The sequence below is a fragment of the Vidua macroura genome, chromosome 3 (genome assembly GCF_024509145.1).
Source record: "Vidua macroura isolate BioBank_ID:100142 chromosome 3, ASM2450914v1, whole genome shotgun sequence".
NCBI lineage: Eukaryota > Metazoa > Chordata > Aves > Passeriformes > Viduidae > Vidua > Vidua macroura.
In genome coordinates, this window is record NC_071573.1 from 29,454,159 (window position 1) to 29,481,751 (window position 27,593).

General features: G+C 37.2%; 1 protein-coding gene across 1 annotated transcript in view; it reads right to left on the bottom strand.

Annotated features, from left to right (window-relative positions):
- Nucleotides 1-27,593, bottom strand: part of THADA (THADA armadillo repeat containing) — a 215,153-nt gene that overhangs the window by 100,686 nt on the left and 86,874 nt on the right. The window contains exons 24-28 of the mRNA XM_053972850.1: nt 21,453-21,585; nt 18,644-18,757; nt 17,433-17,555; nt 16,698-16,789; nt 1,019-1,108 (exon numbers count right to left, since the gene is read on the bottom strand). Of these exons, the coding sequence (XP_053828825.1) occupies nt 1,019-1,108; nt 16,698-16,789; nt 17,433-17,555; nt 18,644-18,757; nt 21,453-21,585 (552 nt within the window). The remainder of the gene's footprint in view (nt 1-1,018; nt 1,109-16,697; nt 16,790-17,432; nt 17,556-18,643; nt 18,758-21,452; nt 21,586-27,593) is intronic.

Sequence of the window (27,593 nt, forward strand, 5' to 3'; positions counted from 1 at the left end):
AAGAGGTGGTTTAAAAAATGTACTTTTATCAATTTGAAAGGAAATGTGTGTTTAGTAAATAACATGTTTTACTAAAGAATAGTTCTTGTCATTGACACTGAGGGTCTACTATTCATATAGTAAAAACAACCAGAAAACCAAGTTAAAATCAATACTTTTTGATTTATTTAACAACTAATAATAAGATACAAGTCTTAATCCACATTGAAAAAGCATTTAAGACCAACATTTCAGACACAGTGCTCAATCTTTTTCAACTGAAAAACTTCCCAAAATTTGCCAGTGATGACACTGTCACCTTTTATAATGTCAGGTAGAGTGGATTGCTGTGCAGAATATACACAACCTCTTTTCTTAGAGCAGAGACTGCAAAACATGGAATGACTGGTGAAACTCCTGCTTCCTAGGCCCATTAAACAGTCAGCTGAACCTCACCCATAAATCAGCTGCTCAACTTCCACAGTTTATATCACAGCATTTTAAGAAAAAACAAAGCCAGCACTAGTTTACTTTAGAAGTTCATGAACCTGGAGGTAACAGCGTCATCCAAATGGTATCATCTGCATTGATCAAATTGTAGCTCTCAGCCACCATTTGTGGAGTCTTTAAAACAAGATCAAGGACCTTCCCCAGAGTCAGTGTGCCACAGGCTGGGAAGTGTTCATGTGGTGTTACTTGAGGCCTATGACCCCCTATCACTTAAACATGCTGGGAAGCCTCATTGTTAAATGTGAGACACTCAAATACCCGGGTTCTGTTTCCCTGAAAAACGTAAGTTCCTTAACATCTGATCCTAAGAACACAGCAACTCTTAATTAGTCAACAGTAGTTCAGTCTTCAGAGACTTAATGCAATGTGCCAAAGTTAAAAGAAAAAAAGCCTTAGCAAAAACATTAGAACTGTATCATTTCAAGAAGCACTGATGTATACAATGACACTAGGGTGTGTATGTGACACAACTCAGTTGAACCTTTTCACCTCACTTTGTATTTCAAAGTTTTCTCAGACATCATCTTACCTGTTCAAAGTGCTGGTTACAACCTCTAACTGCTTGAGAAGGAAAGGATAAAGGCTTGGAAACCGAGAGAAAAACTCCCTTCCCGTCATTCTGCAGAAAGAAATGGAGTCATAATTAACATTCTGCAGTAATTAGTTACACTCAAAACATCAGTTTGTTTGTTGTATTTCTGATGCTACAGTGAAGCTGGAGAGACAGAAGAACCACGCACACACAATGAACTCTCATATGAATAAAGCATAATGTTTTAATGAAAAATAATAAGAGTGTAGTCCACACAAGTTAAGTAACTGTCTCTATGTGTGCTCACTAACACTTTGTCAGCTAAACTGATCAGGCCTTTCTGGGAAAAAGGGATCTTAGCCCCTTAATCGCACCAAAAAGAAAAAGATACAACAGTTTAAATTCTGACAGTATTTTAACAATATTCTGGTTGAACAAGAGAAGACAACACTTCAGCATGGCTCATGTCCTAAATAGCTAATAGAATACACTTAATAGACATGAACTAACAGATAGCTTGCTGATACTAAAATGCACCTCATAATAGTAATTCATGGAAGATTTGTAAAATGCAGTGTCAGAAGAGTCTGAGCTTCCATTAGCCCTCTTTCCACAGTGCTGCTTCCAGCACATGGCAGTAGTGACACTGCAGGCCACATTTCTGCTTCCTTAGATGGAGCAACCATGCTCAAACCAGAAAAGAGTACAAACACCTCACAAACTCATCCCTAGCCAGAACCAGTAAGGTGGCACAGTTAAAGCTGCAACAACAAATCAATCCAAGCTAAAAAGATATAAGTAGAAAGTTTCTATGTTTGTTTTACAATCTTTTCATCAGATAAAGGATGGCTTCATGGTTTATATGAAACTATTCAGCATCATCGAAGCAAGAACCACTTGAATGTTACCGTGGGGAAGCTCTAATTAGACATAGATGGTATGCAGATTAAAAAGACTTCCTTTAAAAATAAATAAATGAAAGGCCATCATTTAGAAAAACAAAGCCAACTGCAGAGTTTGCTTGCTACAAGATCAACCAAGATAAATGTTCCATGTTAGCATGACTCCAATGCAAAGCTTCCAAAAAGCAGACAGATCCAGGTTTGGAAAAAAACCACAATGAGATGGCAAGACTGAATATGCATAAAAATAAGCAGACAAAAAAAAAAAAAAAATCATGCACGAGTAAACGAGCACATGGCAAACATCAGCACAGCTCCGTCCAGCACTCAGCTAACATAACATGCCTTAGCCACAGGCCACAGAATAAACAGAGAAAAACCAGACTGTTAGGTGGAAACAAATGTTCAAAGAGGGACAGGAAACTTTCCCAAGGCACTTAAGAAAAATTCTGTGAATATATATACAATATAGTGAACTGCTAGAACTAAAATAAAGGAATCTGCAGTAGTTCTAATAGCTACACAGATTTCAGATTAAAAAATTTTAAAATGGAAGTATTAAAACTGAATTAATATAAATTGAAGCACTAATGAGGACAAAGACATCAATATTGATAATAACTGGTTATTTAAGCAGAAGACACCCATGCAATTTTTTCTAACAGTGTCCTCAAAACTACTTCAATCTTTTTGCACAAAGTATGTAGCAAACTGAAGATGCAAAGCTAGAGACAGCACAAAGCCTAAGATCCATCCGATCAAACAGGCCATCCTACTGAATTTTCCTATGTAAAACACTAAGAACTCAGCATTTAAAAAGAAAAAGTTCTATCCAAAAATGCTGTGACATCTCCATCTCTTGTGCTACAGAGTGCAAAAAGCAAAAGCAGAATTGGGGTCAAGTTTCCTATAGAATGGATGGCCACTGCTTATAAATTTAAGAGAAGACTACATCCAAGCAGCACAAGTACTTTTAACCAGGTCAATTTTTAATGTATTAAAAATTCAGTAGCCACATTTGAATCAATATTAAATAATGGAACTGAATACCTTTATAAAGCCTCAAAATTCTTTGCAATTAGCATGGTTTCATAAATCTTTTTGACAGGAAAAGAAAATTATAACTACTGAAGTGGGTAACTTATATAACCGACATAACCTACTACTTGCTTTACTGCTCCAGAGCTTATTGATAGGAGAAGGCAGCCTAATCAAAACCACTGACAGGCAATATGTGCAGAGAAGATGTCCACAGGCATTTTCAGAAAAAAGGAGACACAACTGTCTGAGCAGACTGTTAAAGGGCCTCCAGTTCAGAGGGGAAACAAGAAACACTATACATTATCAGAAGTGCTGCAAAATTAAAAAGTGTGCTCAAAATACAGAGCATTAATTTAAGTGTGAATCCACTACTTGGTGATGTCAAGGCAAGGAGATGCACAACTGGGAATAAGCAGGAAGCAAAACAGCTAGACAGTATGGAACAGAGGAATTTAGTTGTTTCATTTTTTAATGCTGATCATGCTTTTTGCTCCTGGAAACATGTACACACAACTATTTGTGTCCTGTAATTGAGACTGGAACAATAAAAAGTATAATGGTTCTGCTCTTCAAAACTGTTCATGACACTAAGCCACATATTTTATATTAATTTCATCAAAAACCATACTCCTTTAAAAGCAAGTACTAGCACTTTGAGATATGTCCCATGCACGCTAGTTATATAAACAGATTCATGCATATACACATGCACACAATGGGAGTTAGGCTTCACAGGTAATAAGCTATCCATATCTTTAAAAGAAGACAAATCCCTGACATAGCTATAAAAGAACATATCACATAAATGTGGACTAAAACAACCCCAAAGCCACTGCCAACAGTCTTCATGAAACAAACTTATTCTTGCTATTCTACGACAGATCTGACAGGGAACAATAGGTTTAAATTAAAAATACAGATAACTACCTTCTCATTAGTCACTGACATAGCTCAAACACAGATTTTTGGCAACAGAGCTACCATAATTAAATTCTTAAACCAAACATTCTACAGATCACAAGATTTTACATCTACTCCCCCTAAAATGTCTTTATAAGAGAAGTAACTGAGAAGAGCCTTACGATACTACTATTTTACCCCATGTCCAGCTGAAACTATTTTTATATTGCTTCAGAGATCATCTTTAACAGTACGTTCAACCACAGACTCTGAAATAGTATTTTCTTTTTTCCTGTTACTAACTCTAAGAAGCACAATTTCACAAGCCAAAATTTCAAATGGAATTACTGAGACCCAAACAATGAACTGGTGGAATACTATTCACTGAGAGAGGAAGTAGAGTACTGAAACACAAAAGTTATCAATGGGCTGATGGTGCTTACAACAAAATCCTTCTTCCCATATGTAAAATGTCATTCAAGTACCTAATTAAAATGATGCTTAATGTAGAAAGGCTGAGAGAGAAACTAGTGGAAGCACTTATATCCCACTAAATTCACTGGCAAAAATAATTTGAAAAACTGTATCCATGCAGAATACTGCAGTACTTAAGATGCACTATTAATGTTTCCCAGAGTTTCTAGTTTAACAATGTAATGTTTTTTCATGCAAGCAATTCTGCAAAAGCCAGATGACAGAGTACAACCCATTCAAAAAAGGTTTCATTTTGATGGCTAGACACAGCAGTCATGGTTTAGTACTCAAAAGACTGACTGACAAAGAATGTTTATGTATAGAGACATACAATAGTTTTTTTGCCATTTTCATTCAGTTCTCCCCACCTGAAAAGATGTTCCATTAACAGGAAACAGTAATACAGAAGTATCTTCTGTACCATGTCATATGGAATCAAACTACACCCACCACTCCTAACACTTCTCTGTGTGCCCCTCAGTCAAATTCTTCCTCCTAAATAGATTCTGGAGCAGGCAAAAGCAGGGGAAGAAAAATCTTTGGCTGAATATGGAAGTCCCATCAACTGGCAAGAAGTTACTTTGAAAGCATGTGATGATAGGAAGGACAGAATTTAACAGCTATCAATAAGCACTTGGAAAATAACTGAATCACAGCTAAGTTAGAAAGAAACTACTAGTGCTAGGGGTAAAAATTAAAAAAAAAAAAAAAAGAAAACTCAAAGCCATTGTAAGTCTGTAAGACTTCAATGGAAAGTCTGGTTTAAGCATGATATACAGTTTAGAGTGTTTGTAACGCTTCTTCAGAAAAGATGCAAAAACCAGTTTTACTTTTTCTGAAGTAACCTAACCCAGAAGCCCTTATTATACTCCTAAGTGTCAGCAGTTCTTCCATTCATTTAGCACCAGTTCTTTGGCTTTATCACTTTGCAGAACAGAACGTGGAGTGGCTTAAATTAAGCCAAGAATCGTGTGCTTTGAAGTTTTCATGTGCTTTGCTCGTGGCAATGTCAGTAACATCAAACTTCTAGAACCAATTCATGAAAAACTGACATCTCCAGTGATTAAACAATTGTGTTTGTCTCAGTAGCAACTTGATGCTACAGAACTCTAGGGCTGACATCTGTGTTTATTTAATTAATGTCTTTCTAACAAAATATTCCACCTTTATACATAACAAGTGGGTGGATTATTTAACTGCATTTTAAAAATACATTTAAGAATAAAACCATGAACATTGCAGTGCTCTTTTTAAAACTGTGCTGTACACTTAAGAGAACAGTCCAGGAGATTAAAATTCTGCTGTGACACTGGGGCATACATATCATTTTACTGTGACATGTCAGAGATTACCTGCTTCTGCTCTTTCATTTATTTTTCAGAAGAATGAAGCTTTATAACCTTGTGGGCTGTTTTTAGTAACTGACATATAAAAGAACATATGCAGCAAATGTGCTCGCTCATATTTGAGTATAACATAGGTGAGATTTAGAGACAACCTTCTGAGGGCAGCAAAGGTTTCTGGCGTTCTTTTTGAAACAAATATTGCTAACATCTCATGTCAGCTGACAAATATATGGTCAGATATTTGACAGGGAAAAATTACATTACATTTAAAAATAAAAAGTAGAACTGGAATGTGAAAAAAATATAGACAAGGCACACTTAGATCAGGACCAAGAATATAGCTTTGATGAAATTACAGAAATATTTTTAATTGTCTCCTGTAAAATCTGCTTGTGTTGTAACAATCCTTACATTGGAATCATTAACCCCATGTCAGATGATCCTTTATGTGAAAGAGCAGTAATGCAGAAACAGAACCCAACATACTCCTGGCACTGCAAGGACAACTGCTGCTGAAAGAACTTGAAAACCAAGACAGACTTTGTCAAAACTGTCATTCAAAATGACAGATTTATGTAGACAATATACATTTTACAAATTTGCTTCTTCTGACCTCACTGAATTATGAAAAAAAATCCCACAATGCAACTTAACTAGGCTAACCTGACTAGACTAGGTTTTAGTTGCCCGTTTTAACATCTGTGTTCTTTCCCTGACCCTAATCACTTATTAAACAGTTAGATGCTGTCTCAAAATATAGGAAGCCTATTTCCCTGATAAAAAAGATAGATTTCAGAGCATAAACTCAATAAATGGGAAACTTCTTTTTTTAACTACACAGAAAACACCAAGAAAAATATGTATGGCAAATTGGTTTATGCTGAGGTCATGGTAAAGACCAAAGCTGATTTCAGACATGCTTTAAGAATTACATTAATTTTTTGCTCCTTTAATAGGGCTAAATTATATGACAATCATCTGCATGCCATGACAGGATGAATAACAGCAATAAAGATAGAGAAAACAGAAAGGTTCTAACTATAGGGGAAGCAAAACTCAAAGAATTTACTATTTATGACTCAAAGGGTAATTTTATCTTGTATTTTAGAAGACAGCAAAACAGCATAATATTATACAACTACAAAGGTAAATATATAACATTTGAAATTATTCGAAAGTAAGGAGGACAATTCATAAAACTACAGACTTTGCACCTGGGATGAATAACCCTGAGCATCAGCACAGGGTGAAAACCAACTGGCTTAGAAACCAACAGCCCCAAGGGAAAAATATATGGGTTACAGTGGAAACCAAGGGCATATCCTCACTGCTCACAGGGCAAACCACACATGGGAATGTGGTCATTAGAACGCATACAGCAGCAGATCAGTGAGGCTGCATGTGGAATCCCCTCTCACGTTCTGGGTTGCCAAGTTCAGAAGAGATCAGAACACACAAGAGAGGGTTCAGCAAAGAGCTGCTCAGATGGGCATGGCCTACAGAACACGCCCTGTAAAAAGAAGCTGAAGGTTTGTTCTGTTTGACAAAGAGGAGGTCCAGGGTAGATCTAACAGCAGCCTACAACCACTTGAAGGAATCAAAGACTATAGAGTTAATAATCTTCTTGCAGTAGCTGCAGAGAGTACAGAAAGGACCAATGGTCACAAATCATAGCCTGGAAGTTTTAAATTGTGCAGGGGAATGAAGCACTGTTACTCACAATAGTTATGAAATGTCCTTTAAACTTTGGAGGTTTTAACTCATCCAAACACAGCACTGACCTGATGGAGTGTTGTTAGCAGTAGAACTCTCAATGGGAATCAAGGAAACAGGACAAAGAGATCCCTTTACAGTTTGTATGGTTCCACTTAGCTAATTCCCACTCTGCCACCACGGTTTTATCATTGCTTTCTTAAAAGATCAGTGTTTTCCTTGTCTTCCTGTATTTGCTGGCCATCACAAGCCACTGCAAGTACAGTAAACAACAGATCCTGCTCAGAACAAAATTCTTGAGATTTAACAGTTTTTATTAAGTTAGTAACTTAGTCTTTAATTTAGCATAAACTATTTTTTTGCCACATTGTACGACAGTATTTAAAATACTAGCTTGATGTACAAATAAAAATAATCACTTAAAATTTTATTTCAGAAGTATTATATATTTATGAAAGCTCTTGGTTAACAGTCCCTCTGGATGACCACCAGAGAACCATCACTATTCTTACTCAGAGACAGACAATAGCAGCAGGCAAGTTCCTTTAAAAATAGAGATTATATACAAATTTTAATTTGCCTCAGATAATTTTGTTTAAAGAATATACCTAAGAGTTAAATTCCTGAAATCACATACTGTCTCAGGACTCATGACAAACTGCTTTCAATAAAACATTTCACACGCAAAAAAGAATTTTAGTGCTGCCTTAGAAGGCAAAATGGCCATGTAATTTTGTGGGAGGCCACAATGAAGCCTGGAAAAAACAACTGTAAAAAAAAAAAATGGTGTAATGCATTGGCTAATAAGCCCAATGGCAAGGATACAGAAGATTATTGCATACTTGTTTTTCTAGACCTAACATGATACAGGCTACCTCGTCCGTGACAAAAAGGCACAATTTTTCTGTAAACTCATCAAATGAGTTGCAAAAAACAATTCAGATTTCACTTCTACCCTACATGAAATGGAAAACACTATGAAGGGGAAAGAAGCATCATCTTAAAGATGTGGGGTTTGAAAATTTAATAAAGATGTGGTGACTCTGTACCTGCAGTAAGTCTAACATTTGTTTTGTTAGTAATTAGAAAACACTTAAATCCCAGAACAGTAAGCAAAATAGTTTGAGTTCACTGACTTGAAAAAACATTATTTTATGCTACACATACCTAAAATAAATACTTAAAAGGAACTAAGAATATGCCACTATATCTTGTTTTTCATTTTCCTTCAGATAGAAGTGCTAGAATAAACATTCATACTAGTTTATGCTGCTGTGTTTTTATGAGGTTAATAACTGAACTGCCAATCAAAACCTGTATAAATACAGCAGTTAAATACCTTCTGCTTTAGAGGCACTTTTATTTACAAGAGAGCTAGCCAAGATTTCTAAAGGACTGCATGGTCTGGCTTGCTTTGATCTCTCTCTTGTTTTGCTATTTATTGCACTCTTTGTGTGATCAGGTACGGAAAGAGCACCTGCATAGAACAAAAAAAAAATCAGGAAAAGTGTGACTTAAGAGGAATAATTATGCAACACACAGTTCAATAAAGTAACTTGAGAAAAGCACTTCTACAAGAGCACTTTTGCTGCGATGCTACGTAGAGAAGTATGCATACAATGGGTTTAGAATAAAAAGAGGACCAGCACTTAAATCACAGATACAACCTGGCATCTATAGCAACACAATAATCACCACTCAACTTTGATACACATAGACAAATGTTACCTTTATATATATGCATGTATTTAAAACTGTATCCAAAAATTAGTTTAATTATTTAATTATTTTTATACAACTACTTTTAACAAAATTTTTTTAGGACATTGAACCGCGCATATGAGTATATGTACATACAAATGTATGTACACCAAAAAAAACCCAAAAAAACTAAAATTAGGATATATGCATATATAGATCTAGAAAGTCTCCAAGAATTCTGTTCAACCACTGCCTATAACACTGTTATCTTTAGTCTCCTACCACAAATTTGGCATTGTAAATTTCAGCTCCAATAATCCACACTTTCTCTCTGGCAGTATTCTGTGAGGAGTAGCTGCTTTTTACTTAGCATAGTAGAGTTAATGAATAAGGGATATGTATAATATGCATGGATCAAAACAGAATAATTACTTCCATTCATACTAATGAAAATTTTTATCACTGCAACAGAAACTAAATTAGCTACTCATGAGGCTAGTTTACATTAATTTTTTTTTATGGAATGCATTTTATTCACTTGGTAGAAACAAAAATTAACATTATGCCCCTAATTTATTTAAAACATATGAATGAACTGGAGTTACCTTGGGCCAGCATATATATTTTAAGGATGTTTCACTTTGGGTAAACTTTCATTCAGGTCATTGTACCATGTTCATCTTTCTATTTTCTGGTGCTGACTTAAGACAGGATGTTAAGAAGATAGTCCCTGTTCAGGAGAGCAGAGATACACATTTGCACAGCAATGATTTAACTGTGTTATAGGTCCCAGAAATGTGACTGGGATTTATGTGGGTTACTGCTTTTCTGACTCTGTATAGACTAGATAAGATCTTGAAGCAAAAATGGTTCTGTAGATTTTAGGTATTTTATCAAAAAGAGAAAGACGCACACTGTGTTCCTAAAACCAGCAGAAATCATACAGAGTATCTTCAGCCTCAAGAAGAAAAGTCCCTATTTTCTGCTACAGGGGATTTTAGAGTTTTAGTTTAGATGTGCAAAACAGAGTAATTAAGGCAATAACAGAGGGAACCAGATTTGTTTAGGAGCTTGTTCTCAATTTCTTTCTGTTTCTGTACAAAACTTTCATAAATTTTACCTTAAACTTACATGTTAATAGCACCTCATCATTATTCTTGCTATAAAGGCACTTAGGGACTCTGTTCAAAATAATGTTTAAACAAGCATATTGTTATTGAACTATTAATCAGCAAAAGCCGTAACAGCTATCTGAGTCAGCCTGAACTTTTGCATGTTTTCTTGAGACAGTTCTAAGATTAAGTCTTCTAAATCTGTCAAAGTCAATAAAACAAAAAAAAAAAAAAAAAAAAGAGAGAGCCAGAGTACTAAAAACAAAAAGTTGAACAAAATAAATGCGGCCTATTTTTGGCAGACAGAAGGGCAAGGGGGTTTTTTTCTTAACAAAAACAACCCCCTCACAAGGCAGTGTACTGCAACAAATCCTTAACTACTTTGAAAGCATTCACCAGAACAAGTGAGGTAGCATGGAGGCATCAGGCTGCAAAAGGTGATACAGAAGAAGCCAGAGGAAAAGCACCAGAGGCACTGAAGTGGCTCAATCACTTCATGAAACCTCACTGTCAGTACACAGTATTTCAACTGAAGAGCTGCAACAGGCCAATGCTACCAGAGAAAATCCACTAGGGAATCACCAAGATCCAAGATAAGCAATCCTAAGCCCTGCACAGCACGCAGGCCAAGAGGCACAGAGCTCAGCAAGGCCAGTTCTGTGAATGGAGCCGTGCGTGCGCATCCCTGCTGGAGCCGGCACCAGAGGCTCAGCATTCCTGAGCCACGGCCGTGGTCACAATCCCTCACACGGAGCTGTACCTCAGCTGGCACACAGGGATTCTGCCACTGGTGTGTCTCCAAGTCGGCACCGAGCGTTTAAGGGATGGAGTGACTGTGAGCATCCCCTCCAGGGCACTCACCTAAGCGCTATCCCATTTTACCACACTGACGTGCCACTACAGCCTAACCACGTTGGTACCACCGATGGATGTTTCTTTTGGCTTACCCCACAAAAGGACTGGCCACTCCTCTGTGGGCAACCCTGACCCATCCCAGAAGTCCTACAGAGCTTAGTATGATCCACTGAAAATGTCTAATAAGCTTGCTATTAATGTTGACAAAACAACTTTGATGTCAGACAGACTTTTCAGGTGCTAAGTTAGAAATACTGTGTTAGTCTGCCAGGAGTGGGATCTGTAACGGGAATCACGTACATACAATGTAGTCTATGTATTTGAAGCTACAATTCAAAAGGAGCTTAGAGAAAAGGAAGATAATATCAGATTTATCTAATTTAGGGATAATGTTATGAAAACAGAGGCTTGCATGAGAACATTCACTTTTTAGTGTTTCCCTCTAACTTCTCACAGCATTAAATGTGATTCTTTATGGTCTTAAAAACTTTAATGTTAAAGAAAAAGCATATAATTTAGAAGAAAAAACAGACCAACTTAAGTGTTTTTAGAAGTTAATTTGATTTCACTCAGTGACCTTCAAGTGTGCAAGCAACCACTTACTGAGAAGTGCCGAACACTTAACTTGCAATAAAAACAACAAAAGCAGAGGGCAGTCATGCGTGTTGACTGCTTCATGGGCAGCAGGGCATCTTCATAACCTGTTAACATCCACACAGTTTTCATCTTACTGTAATTAAAAAGGTAAGTTTCCCCCTTCCAGAGTTTGAAGTCATTAACATCTATTGACAGCTATAAAGACAATGTAGATGGCAAGAAAAGTTTTCTTTCTTTATAAAGAGATCTAAACCAACACTGAAAACCTGGCAACATTCATACTCAAATTCCAGGCATCGTGAGTATTAACTCCACAGAAAATCTGTGCTGACAACAAAATATTTTCTTGCATATGCATTATCCCTTCACTACACTATAAATATATAGGAGCTTCCCTCCTCCCAAAATGCAAATATATACATATATATATACAGCAGTTATGAAACGTAAAAATCATCAGGTTGCACAGTACCATCTCAGCCTTGCTTAAAATCCTAGTTTTTAATTAAAGAGTTGAAGCTTTTCCTTCTTGAAACCTCCTCCACCAAAGTGAGAAGCAGAGGGAACTCTCCCACTTCCCACTCTTTCTTTTAATCCCAGCCTATACCTGAGGCCATTGGTCACTCTTCCTAAGGACTCTGCAACATTTGCATTCCAAATAAAAAAATTCCATTTTCAGATAAACCAGGATGATCCTTTTTATTACCATAAAGACTGAAGCTTGTTCTAAGTCAAATGGCAGATTACCTCAAAGGCAACTCCTGATCATGCTTATCCTTTGGGATGGGGGGGGAGGGAGGGTTTAAAAAAAAAAAAAAAATTGAAATACCAAAAATTTGATAAGAAGAGTCTCATCAAATATCTGATGGCAAGTGTCTTGTTCACTAACAAGCAGTAACAGCTTTAATTAGCATTGTACTACAGACCAAAAAGGTATCTGATATATACATATACATATAAAAGTGCCACTATTTTACTGTAACTCTTTTGGAAAGAAAAGAATTCCTCTATGATGAGAAATTTAATTACATTCCAAAATTAATTTCAATTAATTGTACATATAAGTTCCTCTCATTTTCATTTTGATTTTCAGGTCTGCATTAACTGTCATAATATATATATATATAGCTTCATATCAAGACATTCTCATTTTTTATGTAACACTGGAAACTACGATCCACCAAAGCAAAAATCTACTTTAGGTAATTTATAATCTGTAGCAACACTAAGACAAAAAAGAAATGACCATGAAAGAAACAGAACTATGAAGCACATACTACACTCCAGCTTCTTTGAAAGTGCATGGAATGAACAAATCTACATTGCAAATTGACTGCACAAGAAAATGAGAAGTGGCTATTTAAGCAAAAAAATCATTGGCCTACAAAACTCATTGCTGTCCAAAGTCCTATTCAATCAATTCACATGAAATCAAGCACATTACTTGTCTTTAATGGGCCCCTCAAGGTGGTGCCTCCAAGAGAGCTGCAGAGGAACTTTCTATAAGGGTGTGTAAGGACAGGACAAGAGAGGATGGCTTTAAATTGACAGAGGGCAGGATTAGATCAGCTATTAGGAAGAAATTCTTCACTGTGAAGCACTGGAACAGGCTACCTAGATAATTTATGAATGCTCTGTTCCCCAGAGTGCTCAAGGCCAGGTTGGCTAGGACTTGGAGCAATCTGGCCTAGTGGAAGGTGTCCCTTTCCAGGGCAGGGGCCTTGGAATCAGCTGTTCTTTCAGCTCTCTTCCAATTAACATCATTCTGTGATGCCAAAGCAGCCAGGAGGAGGATGTGCCTGGATGCTGGGACCCTCTCTTGAGTCACTGCCTGGGTGGAGGGCAGATCCCAGGGCACAGTTCAAGTGCTGAACAGCAGTGGGGCTGGGGGCAGGCACAGCAAGTATGAAGTGACGAGTGCACCAATATAAACATCTGTGCTGTGAAGGGCTTGGAGAAGGTGTGCTTTTTCTCTAAAGCACACCATGATGCATCTGTGCAGAACACACTTTTCTGTAACCAAATAGCAACAGGCTCAATGCAAAGACTTCTTTCCAACCTTCCTCAGTACTTTGAATTTATGTGGCAAGAATTTCACTCCAAGTCTTGTAGATTTTAAATTATCATAGAATTTAAGAACATTGTATTGCCAAATCAAGTATATAAAATCTAAACTAAACCCTCTACAAGGAAGTGCTAACTGGGCCATTTTACAAATGTAAATTCTCTGAAATTCAGAACATGATTTAGCCACATACACCTACACACAGACACTACCACACACACTTGAAGAAGCATTAGAAGTTTTGATAGTCTTTCTCAGAAAGAGAAAAGCCAGAGAAGAGTTCTAACTTGATTTTCACTAGAAGATAAAGCTCAACATGATAGTTGCATGGACCACTGAAAAAAGCCTTCACACAACTCCTCTCTTCTACTTGCAAGACTGCACACAGCTGTTATTTTTTTCAGATATTGATTTTCCAACTCATCTTCTTTTTCATCCATGCTAAAATGAAAAGGATGCATCAACACTTCATGTTCCAGCAAAGCTTCCTTCTGAAAGTCTACACAAACCACCCCAATTCTATCAGTATTATAGGAACTCGTCTTGAGAAACCAGTCAGAAGGCCCATCCTTTTTAAGAGAGATGCCCAGAATAGCCCAGTAATAACCTAACTCCCTGCTGACACAACAGTGACAGATTTAACCTCCTAATCTAAAATCAGGTAAACTGGAAACCTAGGCAAGGTCCTAATGGAAGAGTTGGTCTGTGGACAGACTGTCCCTTAATGTAAACAGAGCATCCTCAAGGCAACAGAACAAGCAGTCTAAACACAGGTGACTTTCACAAAAGCTCCTATAGATCCAAGTTGCTCAAATGCCAGTGCTCCGGAAGGAGGGAAAAAATTACTTGGTTTTAATACATGAATCCTGTTCGAGCAAAACACTCCTTGAGTTTAAAGCTCCCAAATGGTGTCCAAGCGCAGCTGCACCCAGGGATGAGGCTGCAGGGAGCTGTGCAGTAATGGTGACACCTCGTGGTGCCAAACCACAGAAACACAAACCTCTCTCTTCTGAAACACAGAACCCCACCTGTGGGGTTCTCCTGCAGAGACAGGAGCTACAAATCAAATCTCTGCCTGTTTTCATACCTCCTGTATCTCACAGACCTGTCTTAAGAAGTGTCTTCCTAATCCCTGTTGTCACGGTTTTGACAAGCACACATGGAAAACAGCAGAAGTGATTACATGCAATGTTTAATGCACAACTGCTAAATGAACAGATGAAGAAAACAAAGACAGCCCAGCTTTAACATCTTGTGGTTAAAATGACTAGAGAAATTACTGTAAACAGAATTTTCAGGAAAGCAAGTCAACAGGGCCAGTTACATAAAAATTAACATTGTCATTAATAAATTTAATTCAGCTACATAAAAGATCCCTTTCCTTCATTCTGGTATCTCCCATCACCAACAGACACTCAAATGCATTACCTTCTGCAGCTTCACAAACAGATCTCAGATTCCACAGATCATCACACTGCATGCATTTGAGAAGTCACTTTGCCTCCCCACTGCAGAAGTTAGTGACAAGTTTTTCCCAAAGATACAAGTTTAAAAAAGCAGGATGTCTATCTCTTTCAGTAAGTGTTCAATACAAAAATTAAAGAAAAAAAAAACTTTAAATGCTGTTATAAAACCAAAGTAGGAAGGTAAGAAGTGAAAAGCACTTTTTATTGCTCTGCTTGGGCTTCAGGAGGGTTACAGGAGTGAATTTAGAAGTGACTTGGGTATGTGACAAAACTAGTATAATTTCATGCAGTAGAGCAGCTAACATTTCAAACTGTTTTGGGGAAAGAGTTATTTTCTAAGGGAAATCTCCCTCCAGTTTCCCACCTGTATTTCTTCCTCATGTTCATACATGCACAGTAACTAAGTTTTTCAAGTGACACCTGAAATCAACTATTTCCTACAGCTAAAATGGCATTTATGTTGCATCTAAAAGACGACAGACCATTATCATCCCAAGACATTTAGTTTTTCAAAATATGCATGAAAAATTTATTAGTTACACAGATCAACAGTAAGGAACCACTATAAAAAGGGTGGAATTTCTGAAGGCAAATTTTAACAATTGCCTTCTTTCAGAAACTGCATGCCTTGCCTGTGATGTGAAAATCCATTAGGAATTTCTGAAATGGTTACCGTAATATCCATACCGTGACCACTCTATGGCCCCACGGGTTTACCCAGGAATATTTTTTAATGAGTTTATTCTACATCCAGGGTTATTTTCACATCCCTCCTAGAGCAGAAACCTCAGTTACAGAGCACAGGGCATGGATATGCTTCATTTGCTGAAAAAGCTAAAGGAAGAGGCCCAAAGAAAACACAGTGCTCCTCGTGCAGTAACTGGAGGGTGCAAAGAAACTAGAATGCTAAGGACTGGGAAGTTTTAAGAGTCAGAGGAGAACTATTTTTACATAAAGTGAAATAGTAAGGGATTTGAAGCAGGGCTACAAAATTCAAGGCTAGGATCCCTTGGAAGAGAAATGGCTCTGTAAGCTGCAATTTTTAGAGCTTGGAGGAAAGAGATATGACAGCGTTCTAGAGCAGGAAGACTAATGGGGAAAATCAAATAAGTAGGGGTGAAATTAACTCCAGGCCTGCTCTAGAAGGAAGCGAACACACGTGTGTAACCACTGTACCTCTTCTCTTTCACCCCCTTTCTCTTTGCTCTCAAGAGCAATAGGTCTGTTTTGTGACCATGAAAGCCTCTGGCTTTTGGAAGAGGTAGTAAAACCTCCCAACAACATTCCACTCCTGTGAAATTGCACCTGAGTACAAATTAACTCTGTGTTTAACAACAGATGTTTTTGGCCCTACCAGTTACTTCTTGGCAGTATGGTTTAAGCAGAGCTAAATGTTCTTGTAATATCGTGATTCAAATATATCCATAAAGTAAGCAACTTTTCAAATTGCTGTTGGCTAAGGTCATGTTTTGCAAACTTCTAACTGCTATGAAGTGAAGCTTACCTATTTTTTTTAGAATTTTCATCTTTCCCCCTTTTAACTCCAAAAATTCTTGTAATCAGAGCACTAAAAAGAAGCGTAGATGAATTTCGTACCTAGAGGAAAAAATAAGAGCTATGATTGAAAAATCCCTTTGAAATGTATGATTTTTTTTTTAATACAGCCATTAATGTACAGTCAAAAAGAGTAATAGCTGAGTGAAAAGCATGCTACAGGTCAGCACATGGAAACTATTAATTCAGAGCATCCTTCCAATGAAGATGGTACTACTGGAAAGTTCAGGTTCTTTGCAGATGCCTATCTTTATTAGAAGGAATACATCTAGATTTTTAGTGGTTCAAAGCATTCACCCTTAAGCACAGCAGATCATGAAGTGCTCTACCTGAACATGCCATATGGGATCTTTAATTCAAAAGCAAAGTAACAGTCAGAATGAATGCAAATGCACTTCTTACTAGCTAAGTGCACTGACTCAAAATTTAAGAGCCCGAGAGACTTTAACCTATAAGGTCATCTTTGTCCCTACTTTCTGTGGATGTCAGCAGTTCACATTAAGAAAAATTAAACAAAACCAAAATTATTACTTTTTTGCAGGTCTACATTATTTTTTACTGTACCTTAAAATATTACATTCCAGAAATTGTGGTAGTGCAATTTACAAACATGACCAAAGCGTCAATGAACAGGAGCACTGTATATCCTGTTAAACTAGAGAAGCAAAATGAAGAATTAACTTACTGCCCAGACAGGTGACATAAACCCTAGAATTGATGCTTTTATTCCATCTGCAACATAAGGCATGATGTTTTCACCTAAACGTGTATCCCTATACAGTGCCCGGAGGATATTTAAAGCATGAACCTGTGGTGGGAGAAGAAATATATGAAAAATATAAATTAATTAGTAAATGTCTTAGATTTCATTTATGTAATTACAACAGTGAACATGCAAAGCAAAAACAATATACACATTTACAGCACTTTATTTCCATATTAAATACAAGAAATACTGCTGCTTAAAAATGCATTCAAATAGTGCTGCAGTATTAATAGCAGTTACAGTTTAAAAATATATTCCTCTAACAACTATAGTCCAGGCATTGCAAGTGAAGGCCAACATTCTTTCATCCTTAGCTTATCATGGCTGTAAAAATAACTTTTGAAGTTCAGAATCATCTTTTCCAACATTCTTGACACGCTGTAGATACTGTGAGAAAAAATAAACTACAGCTCATAGGAGGGCAATATTAAGCTAAAACTGATAGCCAGGCTTGCTCTACCATGTGGAGCATTTTCTGATATTTCTCTACCCTCTGTAAGGGAAGGTGGTAATACATGTAGCTTCATAGACTTTGACAAGGCTACATAAATTTATACCAGCAGAAAATCTGGCAGAGTGATTAGGACATCCTTCTGTGTATTGGGAACAAATTATGGCTTGCACTTACAGACAGAAAGTAAATTATAACATTTTGAAGATAAAGGTCACACCTGTAAAGTAAGTTTTTTTTTAGTATTCCAAATGTATGTGCTTAGTTTTAGAAGTTACTAAGTATGACTAATATCAGTTTTCATGTAGTGTTTTACTATGATTCATGCATAAATAACTCATTTATTTACTTTAAATGTAAGCAAAGCTTGCTTGTTCATTTACAAACTTGCAAAAAGGAAGCTACTTATCTATCTGTTTAGAAATATACTCTAGGCAGTAAATTGCTCATATATGACTTTATTTGCAGTACTAGAAAAAACTATGGAATTATGCCCAATCCATTTTTAGTATGTTTTACGGTAACTTTGTAACCTCTACACATGCAAACACATTTCAAAATTTAGCTATAGAAAGTAAGAACAGAATACCCTCATTAAAAACACACTCTTTCCTTAACTCTTTGAAACAGCATAAACACACTTTTGACATTTGCCTTTTGATGAGAGGCTGAATTTTACCTGTGGAATTACACTTAAAGATTCATTCAAAGGTGCAGCCAGAGATACCAATTCTTTCATTGCCATTTTCAGCAAATCTGTTTTGCCCTTCTTTGGTTCTGATGCCAACAAAGCCTATAGAAAGGAGAAAAAAAATTTAAAATCAGGTGTTTCTAGCCATTTTTCTGTACTACCAGTTCTGCTCTCATTCCTGTATTTACCATACCACAGCCTAGCTTCTGACCATATAGAATGACTAAGAAAAATTTGCAAAAAATGAAGTTTTAGTTTCAACTCAGCTTTGTTCAAAGCTTGTCAGTATAAAAATCACAGCATTTTGGTCAGCAAAAATATCTGCTGTGCTACACATACTTACATTTCCTAGTATTGATTTTTTTAAGGTTAATAACACCTATTTGAGATGACAAGGGCTGGCCAAATAATAAATTCTAGTTTGCAACACAGGATAAAACAAGAAGCACATTTTTGAAATAAAGGAAGAGATGTATCGATCTATAAACAATATTTCAGTGGATAGGACATCTAGCTGAGATAAAAATACTCTAAATTAGTTCTCTAAAATTCAGGATTGAATTTAGAACAGTCTTTCTCTCTTTATCTAGTAGCTCTTGTTGAATTTTTCCGAGTTAGGACAAACGGATAATCATAAATCATTTATTACCAATAACAGATCATTATCCATTTGTGTTTTGGGGCCTAGAGTCTGTTCACCATCAGTAAGAACCAAATGAATTACAGAATTTAGGCAGAAACCCCAGAGTAGTTTCTGTCAGTTTATCAATATCTTTAATGATAGAAGAAACAGAGGGCACGTGGGAAAAAAAAAAGTTGTTCATGAGCATAAAACAGAGGAGAATGACCTGAAGACTAAAATTTCTTCATGTTAAAGTTGAAAATCCTGTTTTCCCACCCACTAACTGGAGCTGCACCTTTGCACTACCCAGTAATAACATTCCTATTTTAAAGAGGTCATGGAATGGCTATAACCTCAAAAATTACATATTCTCATTAAAATAGATGTATTTTAGGTTAACAAGAACACAGCAAAGGATGTAAATAGCAAAGAGACCACACTGCGGTAATAAAACAACCTTCTTTTACTACTGTTAGGATACATATTACAGCTCGTATTTTTATTATTTAAATGCCACATGGCATTGAAGGTTCAACTCATTTTACTGAGTCTATGGGAGCATTCAAAACCACTTCCCAAAGAACACTACCACCTCTCTTTACTATAAAATTACAATATGAAAATAGATTATTTCAGACTAATCCCAGTGTTCATTTCAAACTTTCCTGTTAATTGACTAAACTTTGTACTCTTCCAGAGCTGTGAAAAAAGAAGCCTCTGATCCACAGCACAGAGCTGTGCCACAGTGCAAGCTTTGCCTTATGGAGTCAGTAGGCCAACTGCAGACTACACATGCAGTGAGATATGTCCAGGGCCACCTAGTCCTTACAGTAACCGAACCTTTTACGTAAAAAAACTGATTCAAACATGCTTTTTTCCCCCCACATCGTCAAGATTAAAACTAGATAATATCCACCAGATTCAAACTGTGTGGTGTGAATGAGGAAACCAGAAAACATGAAATCACCAAATCACCAAATTGCTTCTGCAGACAACTTACTCTTAGAAGTGAAAAAGATATTTAACTGCTGAACAGGAAAAAAACAGTGCCCTGCTTCTGATCTCTGCTGCCTTGCACACACATCTAGCAAAGCCAGGAGCAGCCTGTGACTGACATAAGAGGTCAGACAGAAGCTGGCTGCCTCAACTTTCTCAGGGCAAACTCAGAGTGGAAAACAAGCAAGATGAATTATTCTGGCAGGGAGAGCTTGCTCCCAGCAGTCCCTCAGATCCTTGGAACGTGCTTGAGACTGTACTTCAGAGAGTGGAGAAAGTTACAAACTGTATTGTTACTCTTGGACTCCTGTCTTAGAAAACTGGTTGAAAATCAAGATCATGGAGGTTAATTCAGGGGAAAGCAAATATGGCTGCTTTAAGGAACAAAGGAATGAAAATAGGTGAAGTAGTAATAATCTGCAAAACCAACTCTGCAGTGACTGACCCCACAAGGATGTAGATGAGCTGCTGCATACTAATGTGGGACACTCAGCAAGAGGTGACACTTCGCACAGAGAAAAAACGCTGCCATCCTGCCATCAGTCCTGAACTTGGGCTGAAGTCAAAGAGCCTGGGATTAATGGAGCTGAAGGTAACAAAGGGAGTAGGAAGAATGTGGGAGCATGGGCCCACGTTCACAGACAGAAGTCTTCAGTAACATACTCCTTCATTGCACTCGAGACTGCCAGTCAACACCAGTCAGTGTGACACTATTACTTGTGCCTTATTGCTGTTGAGTGGCCTTCCCAAGTTCTTTGCAGTAGGCTACCATTCTACAGTTCTGTGGAGGTCTGTTCATATTCTACCAGCCTCCTGCTTTGCACTGAAGTAGCACATAGTTAACAAAGCTTTACTTAATCTGTGAATTAATCAACAAATTTGCCAGAATTATTACAGTTGTAACATAAAGCCTAAACACAGTCTTTAGAAATGCCATTGCAATCTACCACAAGACAAAACTCTCAAGAGTGAACAGAACTGAGGTGCCAAACATAGTTCAATTAAAAACAGCTTCTTGATTGCACAAAGGCAATCAAAGTCTGTATAAAAAAAAACAAACAACTGTTTGATCAAAAGGGGTTGAAGTGGGAAAAATAAATATGTAATTTCTTCTTTTTTTTTTTAAATGCCCTTTCTGGAGAATACATTTACATCAGAGGCAGTGACATTAGTTGGTACCTGTATGTAGAATGGAATTCCTGCACTCCGTCTGGTTGCACACAGTGTGGAAGAAGGATCACAAGATTTGATTTCTTCTAACACACAGCTTAGCCAGTGTTCTGGCATCTTGTGCAGACTCTCGCTGTTACATCTACATCAAACAGATACATAAGAAACATGAAACAAGTGAATGAAACAAGGACAAAGTCAAAGAAAGCATTTAGCAACCTTAAGAAGTATTTCTTACTGTATGTTAACATCTCCAAGCACAGACACAGATTTTTATTATGAAATCAGATACACTTTAAACAAAATTGTAACTTTTTCCAGTGTTGGTACAAATAATATTAACCCTACTTATTAAGTGCCACTAGCAAAATATATTTAACTGAACAGAAAACAAGATTCTGTGCTTTGCTGCAATAATTCTCTTCTGCCAAAAATTATTACCATGCTCTGGAGAAAAAAGACAAGGACATATGCACATCAGCCACTGTGTAGGAAATGACACTTCACAAATTCATATCTTCATTGCCACACAGCAGCTGATGTGTGCCCCTTACACTAACTAATATTGGTGTTTATAACCATACAAACTGGTGTTTATAACCTCAAAGTAAGTACACATTATGTAAATAACCCTGCAAACCTCAGAGCAATGGAAGAAATTAAAAACAAGACATCGTGCTCTTTTCAATACTAAGTCAGTCAAACTTTTTGCAAAGCACCCAAATTGCTCTCCTATCATCAAATACTCCTCCTCTGCAGGTTATAAAACTCAGCATTGCCTGAAAGCAAACAACTTCCAAGGACAACGAAAAACTCAAGTCTACTTCAATTACTGGTGCTGTTCATTTCAATAAAATGTACCACATTCAGTGTGCAACACTAGCCCATTAATCTTATGTCAATGTTCCAAAAGAATCATTCATTGTTACAAAAAAATCCTATTAACAGGACAGTGTTATTAAAACCTGTCACACTGGTTTGACACGTGATTCAGAGTAGGAGAAATAATTCATCACTATGGGCAATACAACTGCAATTATGTCAACCATGCAGGACTTGCCTCACCTAAAAATATAAACTACAATTAAATTCATGATTAAGTAGTGAGACCTTAGAGTAAGACTAGAATCAAGTTTTCTATCAGAGTGATTGAAATAAAGAATTTAAAAGCAAAGGTAAAAGGCAGCAGATACTGGTGTGAACACCGAAATCTAATGGAAGCTCTGCACATATTCCTCCCTTCTTCATCCTCCTCTTATTAAAGCAAGAATTTATATTAGCTAAAAACCTGATAGTGAACAAAAAATGAGGCTTTAATCTGCAGTGGAACATTCCTTTTCTTCTTTTACAAAACACCCAGAAAATTAGTAATGCAGAAACCTGAGGTCACAGAAGTGTCAGACTGGTCAGCAAAAGACACAGGACACTTCTTACTTTTCAGTAATTTCTGCAGGATTTCCACATCTCCTATACACTGCTGCCAAGCATTCTCCCCATTTTTTAAAGGCAGCACCTCTTCAAAAGGGCAGTCAGAATGCAAACCACCAGTCCAGAGCTCAAGAGGAACCAGGCTTCACAAGCGATACCTCACCTCGTACCATGGCATAAAAGAGAGGCACTTCCTGCCCCAAGCCTATGACAAAAGCAATTAGATTAACCTGGAAACTCACAGTGAGTTCTCTTTTCTTTAACTACTCTCTTTCTTTTGCTGGTAAGTGTTTGCCCTCGCTACTTACAGGATGCATTCCTTTGCTCACTTTTGGGTACAGAATGAGGATACAACTCTAGGATTGAGACTGCACAAAACTTCTTACGGATCTCCTCCACGAGTCTCAGCAGTTAAGACACAACTTTGCCATTCTCTTCATCCACATCAACACATGCTGCAAAATCTGCTCCTTCTGGTCATGGAGACACCTGGTCTTACCTCCCTAGCTAAGCAGAATTTAAATGTCTCCATTCAATCACACAGAGAACAGTGCTCATCTCTCTTCAGATGTTATCTTAGTATTAACACGGACAGCCCATGAGAAATACCTACATCTGCTGGGGTGCAGAGGAGCACAAAGTAAAGCATTAAGGAAATATTCTAAAGTTGCTATATAGCACACTGAATATTTTAGTCTTAAGTAAACTGAGGAATTTTTCTCCTCTCAGTATTAGTAGAAAGAAGAGAAGCATACTCAAGTCAAATAAACTTCAGACTCCCTTAAAGCCATATTGCTTTGATCTTGCCACAAGTAATTCTACCTTGTTCAGTCACCCACCAATGCACTTCTGTTTATTAGAAGGTGAAAGAGTTACTGCTGTAGAGTTAGAAACATTAGAGACTATTGACTTTGCAACGGAGATGACTACTCCCTTCCATTTGGCAGCTCTATCTCCTTGTGGTCTGGCAAGAAGAATATTGTCATAAGAAGCAGGTGACCCTAAATTTTAAGAATAACGAAGCTTTACAATAAAAAATTAAAGCCTCAAGATCAAATGTCATTTTCCAGAATGAAATACTCATTAGTTTTACCAGATCAAACAAATATTGTTGATAATGAAAACATAACACAGTAAGTTGATACACAAATTACTTAAGATGCAGTACATTAAGCGTAATCCACAATTTTCTGTCCATCTGTGAGTTAAAACAATTTCATACATGCCCCAAACCCTTTCTGTGGTCAGTATCAATGAGTACAAAAGCCTGGCAATCCTAAGTTAAAGCTAAACTCCTCTCCCTAAGTCACATATCTATATTTTCTCCTGTCTGAAATAAATGGTGTGTTAACAGTGGGTCAATCTTGAATTTGGCCTTCCTGGATGCGAGTGCCTTGTGGCATGAATATCACATAACCAGAAGCATTTTTCTTCATGCATATATCCAGAATTCAGCGATTCCAATCACTGTAAGCAGTTCATATCTAGGGAAAATGTGGCTTTCTTTCACCATTTTTTTTCTCTCTCAACAGGCCTGCAAGTATTACTCTTTTTCACATAAGTAATGTGATTCCCATTTTTTATAGACACAATACTGCCCCTGGTAGTTCTGAGACCAGAGTCTAACCTCAAAAACACATTACTATTCAAGTTATATGTCTGCTTTTAAGAAGAACTCCTCTGATACCACTATGTCCTTCCACTTGCATCCTCCTTTTCATAGCATCTACTCTACAGGAAACAAAATTTTCCAGATTATATAGGTGCATTGAGAAGGGTTTGAGGTTTCTCTATCAGAAAAGCAGAGCAGAGAGAACCTTGGGTGGTTTCAAAATTTCAGACAGTATCATTACCCCGTATCTCTCACACCAAGGAAGGAAAACATGAACAGTGTTAAAAATTAATACACCTTCAACCTGAGCAGTGCCTTAACATTGTATTTCATGCTTCCTTATGTCATGTATTTCCTAACACTACAAGCATCTCAAAATCTAAGAGCAGTGTTTCTCCCCCACTTTCTTTCTCTCCCTTCAACACTCTTTCCTTCACATCTGTGATTATACTTTTGCAAAAAAGTTATTTACAATCTTGGTAAGTTTCACTAGAAAGTCCATTAGTGGTATTTTCATTTTACAAGTCTTCCTGGCAGATCACAGCAGGCTGGGAAATCAGAGTAACAGTCACTTCAGAGCAAAAAAAAAACAATGAGACAGAAGCAGAGTTTACTGCAAAGAATTAGCGTTCCTCAAAAGAATAATTACAGAAGATCAGACACTGACTAGGTACAGATAAGTAATTTTCACTGACATTGACAGATTAAACATTTTTAAAATAAAAGCATGATTTTCATCTTTCTTTTACTAAATTACAGCTTTCTAGAAAACGGTTATGAACCTTACTTACTGCAGCCCCTAAAACAGTGCTCACCACTCTTTAAGTTCCAATCAAACATTTGGAAGTGTTCAAAATAAATTATTCCTATGTAAACACATTGCACTGTATGACATTACTCTTCCCAAACCTTACACTTGCAACATTCTGCAACTTTAGTGAAGCAAAGCACTACCACCATTGCTGTGCAATACCATTTCAGATTTCCAGAACTCTACCTGATCTCTCAGCAAAGAGATCACCAAATAAAAGAAATGCAAAGCAGGCAAAATGTCATTTGGGGCGGAGAAATTGCTTGAGCAATAAGGATTACAGAAGATTCAAGTTTTCAAGTTTAAAACAGATTTCTGACTTGCCTGAACCACCAAGTTATCAGACCAAATGAGCATTTTTTAATTTCTCTAGGCCTTTGACAGGAAATACTCTTTTTAAAAGCATTGCTTATTTCATTGATATGAATGTTGCTTGTTATGTAACTGTATGGTTTTCTGAAGGTGCAGCTGCAGGCAACATTAAGCAGGCATGACAAAGGGAGCACTACACTCCCAGAAGGAGTATCAACAGAGAAACAGAAGAATGGTAACCTGCATATTAGAGCACACTCAGTAATTTACATCTGAATTTCAAGACAGATCAATTTCATCAGGTTTGTAAGAAATCTCTGCAGAGGAAATATTTTTCTTTCACCACTAACTCAAACAGGTCTGAATATCATCATTCTGTCTAGAGAAAAAAGTCTGCTCTTGGTTCTTATAAGGACTGGTGTTTAAGGGTTGTATAGCTAAAAGCAAGCTCAGATAAAAAACAACGCAGCATAAAGTTTTTAAAAAGTGCTTGGCAATAAATAAGTGAAGGATTATATGTTCAACTGGATGCCTGGGAAAAGGATCTGGCACAGTCTTAGTTACAGATTTTTCACTGTGCTTTACATAACGAACAAATTCAAGTGTCAGGGATGCTTCTGCACATCTAGAGTTCAATCCTGTTCAACAAGGTATCACACTAAGCTGTACATTACTCTAAGTTGCCCCAGACAAAAGCTTTCTCCTCTGGCATTTGTGAACACAGCAGTAAATTAATACAGATTCTGACATACATGCTTCAAGACTGCCCATGAGCCTCTCAGCTATGGAGAGAGGCAGGCCAGCTGAGATTCACTTGCAGAATGGAGCTGCAGCAGGGGACATGGAAAGACTCCGTGACAATCAACAGACCTGCAAGGCAGCTGCATTCACTGAGACTTAATTCACCCCTTTTGGAGGAGAGTCTTAAAATATTCCTCATATCCCAGGAGTCCCAAATCAAAGAGTCATTTCCTGTTCTGGTATCAGTCTCCTTTCTCCTTTGTTTTAAATACAAATATAAGCCTTGAGACCTGCAGTTCCTGGAAAATATTGTCTTTCGTTGAAACAAATGTACTTCCACAGAGCTGCTCTCCAGTTCTTATAAATCTTTTTTCCCAAAGGAACACTTGCTCTGCTTGAAATATCTTAACTTTAAAAATGCTAGGCAGTATGGATAACCAAAAGAATTGTAACAGACAACTGCTAATTCGGAAGAGGAAACTTCCTTAATTTTGGAGGGCTTTTGTTTTGGATGATACACACATATCACTTAATGTTTGAATAATTTTCAGGCAAGCAGAGTTCTCTTGGGCTTGGCTCTTAATTTTTCAACCTAGCATAAGTCTGCCATTAAGTGGACTGAGTTCCATTAAATATAGTGGCAGAAAGCAGGAGAGGCAACAAACACATCAGCAACTTTTCCAAAGTCTGAGTAGATTTGCTCTACTCTATTTGCCTCAGCTTTTAAAGAAATTTTAAAACTGAAAATCAAAGAAAAATAGCGAGTCTGTTATAAACTGACTGTGTGTTTTATGTTTTCCATTATTCCCTGCTTTTTACTTTGCCTTTGCTACAAGACAGTCCTGCATATTGACTGAGATCAGACCAGTGGGGCTGTACCTGCTTGGATTACCTCCTTTCTCCTCCCAAATAGACTCATGGTAGTAAAAGGTCTGTTTGTTGGTTGGTTTTTTTTTTAAACTGTATTACTCTGATGGCCAGACTCTCTCTTCACATTGACAGGAGAAAACTTACATCACCTTAGAACTTCCTGAGCCAAGTTTTCATGGTATAGAAGAACGCCCCAATGTTTAAACAAGTGTATATAAAATATATGGACACGCAAGAAGATAAGCAACAAGTTTTTTTTTTTTCCTCTTTGAGTAAACAACCAAGTGTAAAGCAAGGTTGTGGGAGTGCTCAAACTCCTCAAGCCAATTTGAAATCTCTCAGATTGCTATCACCTGAAAGAAAATAATGTACCTTG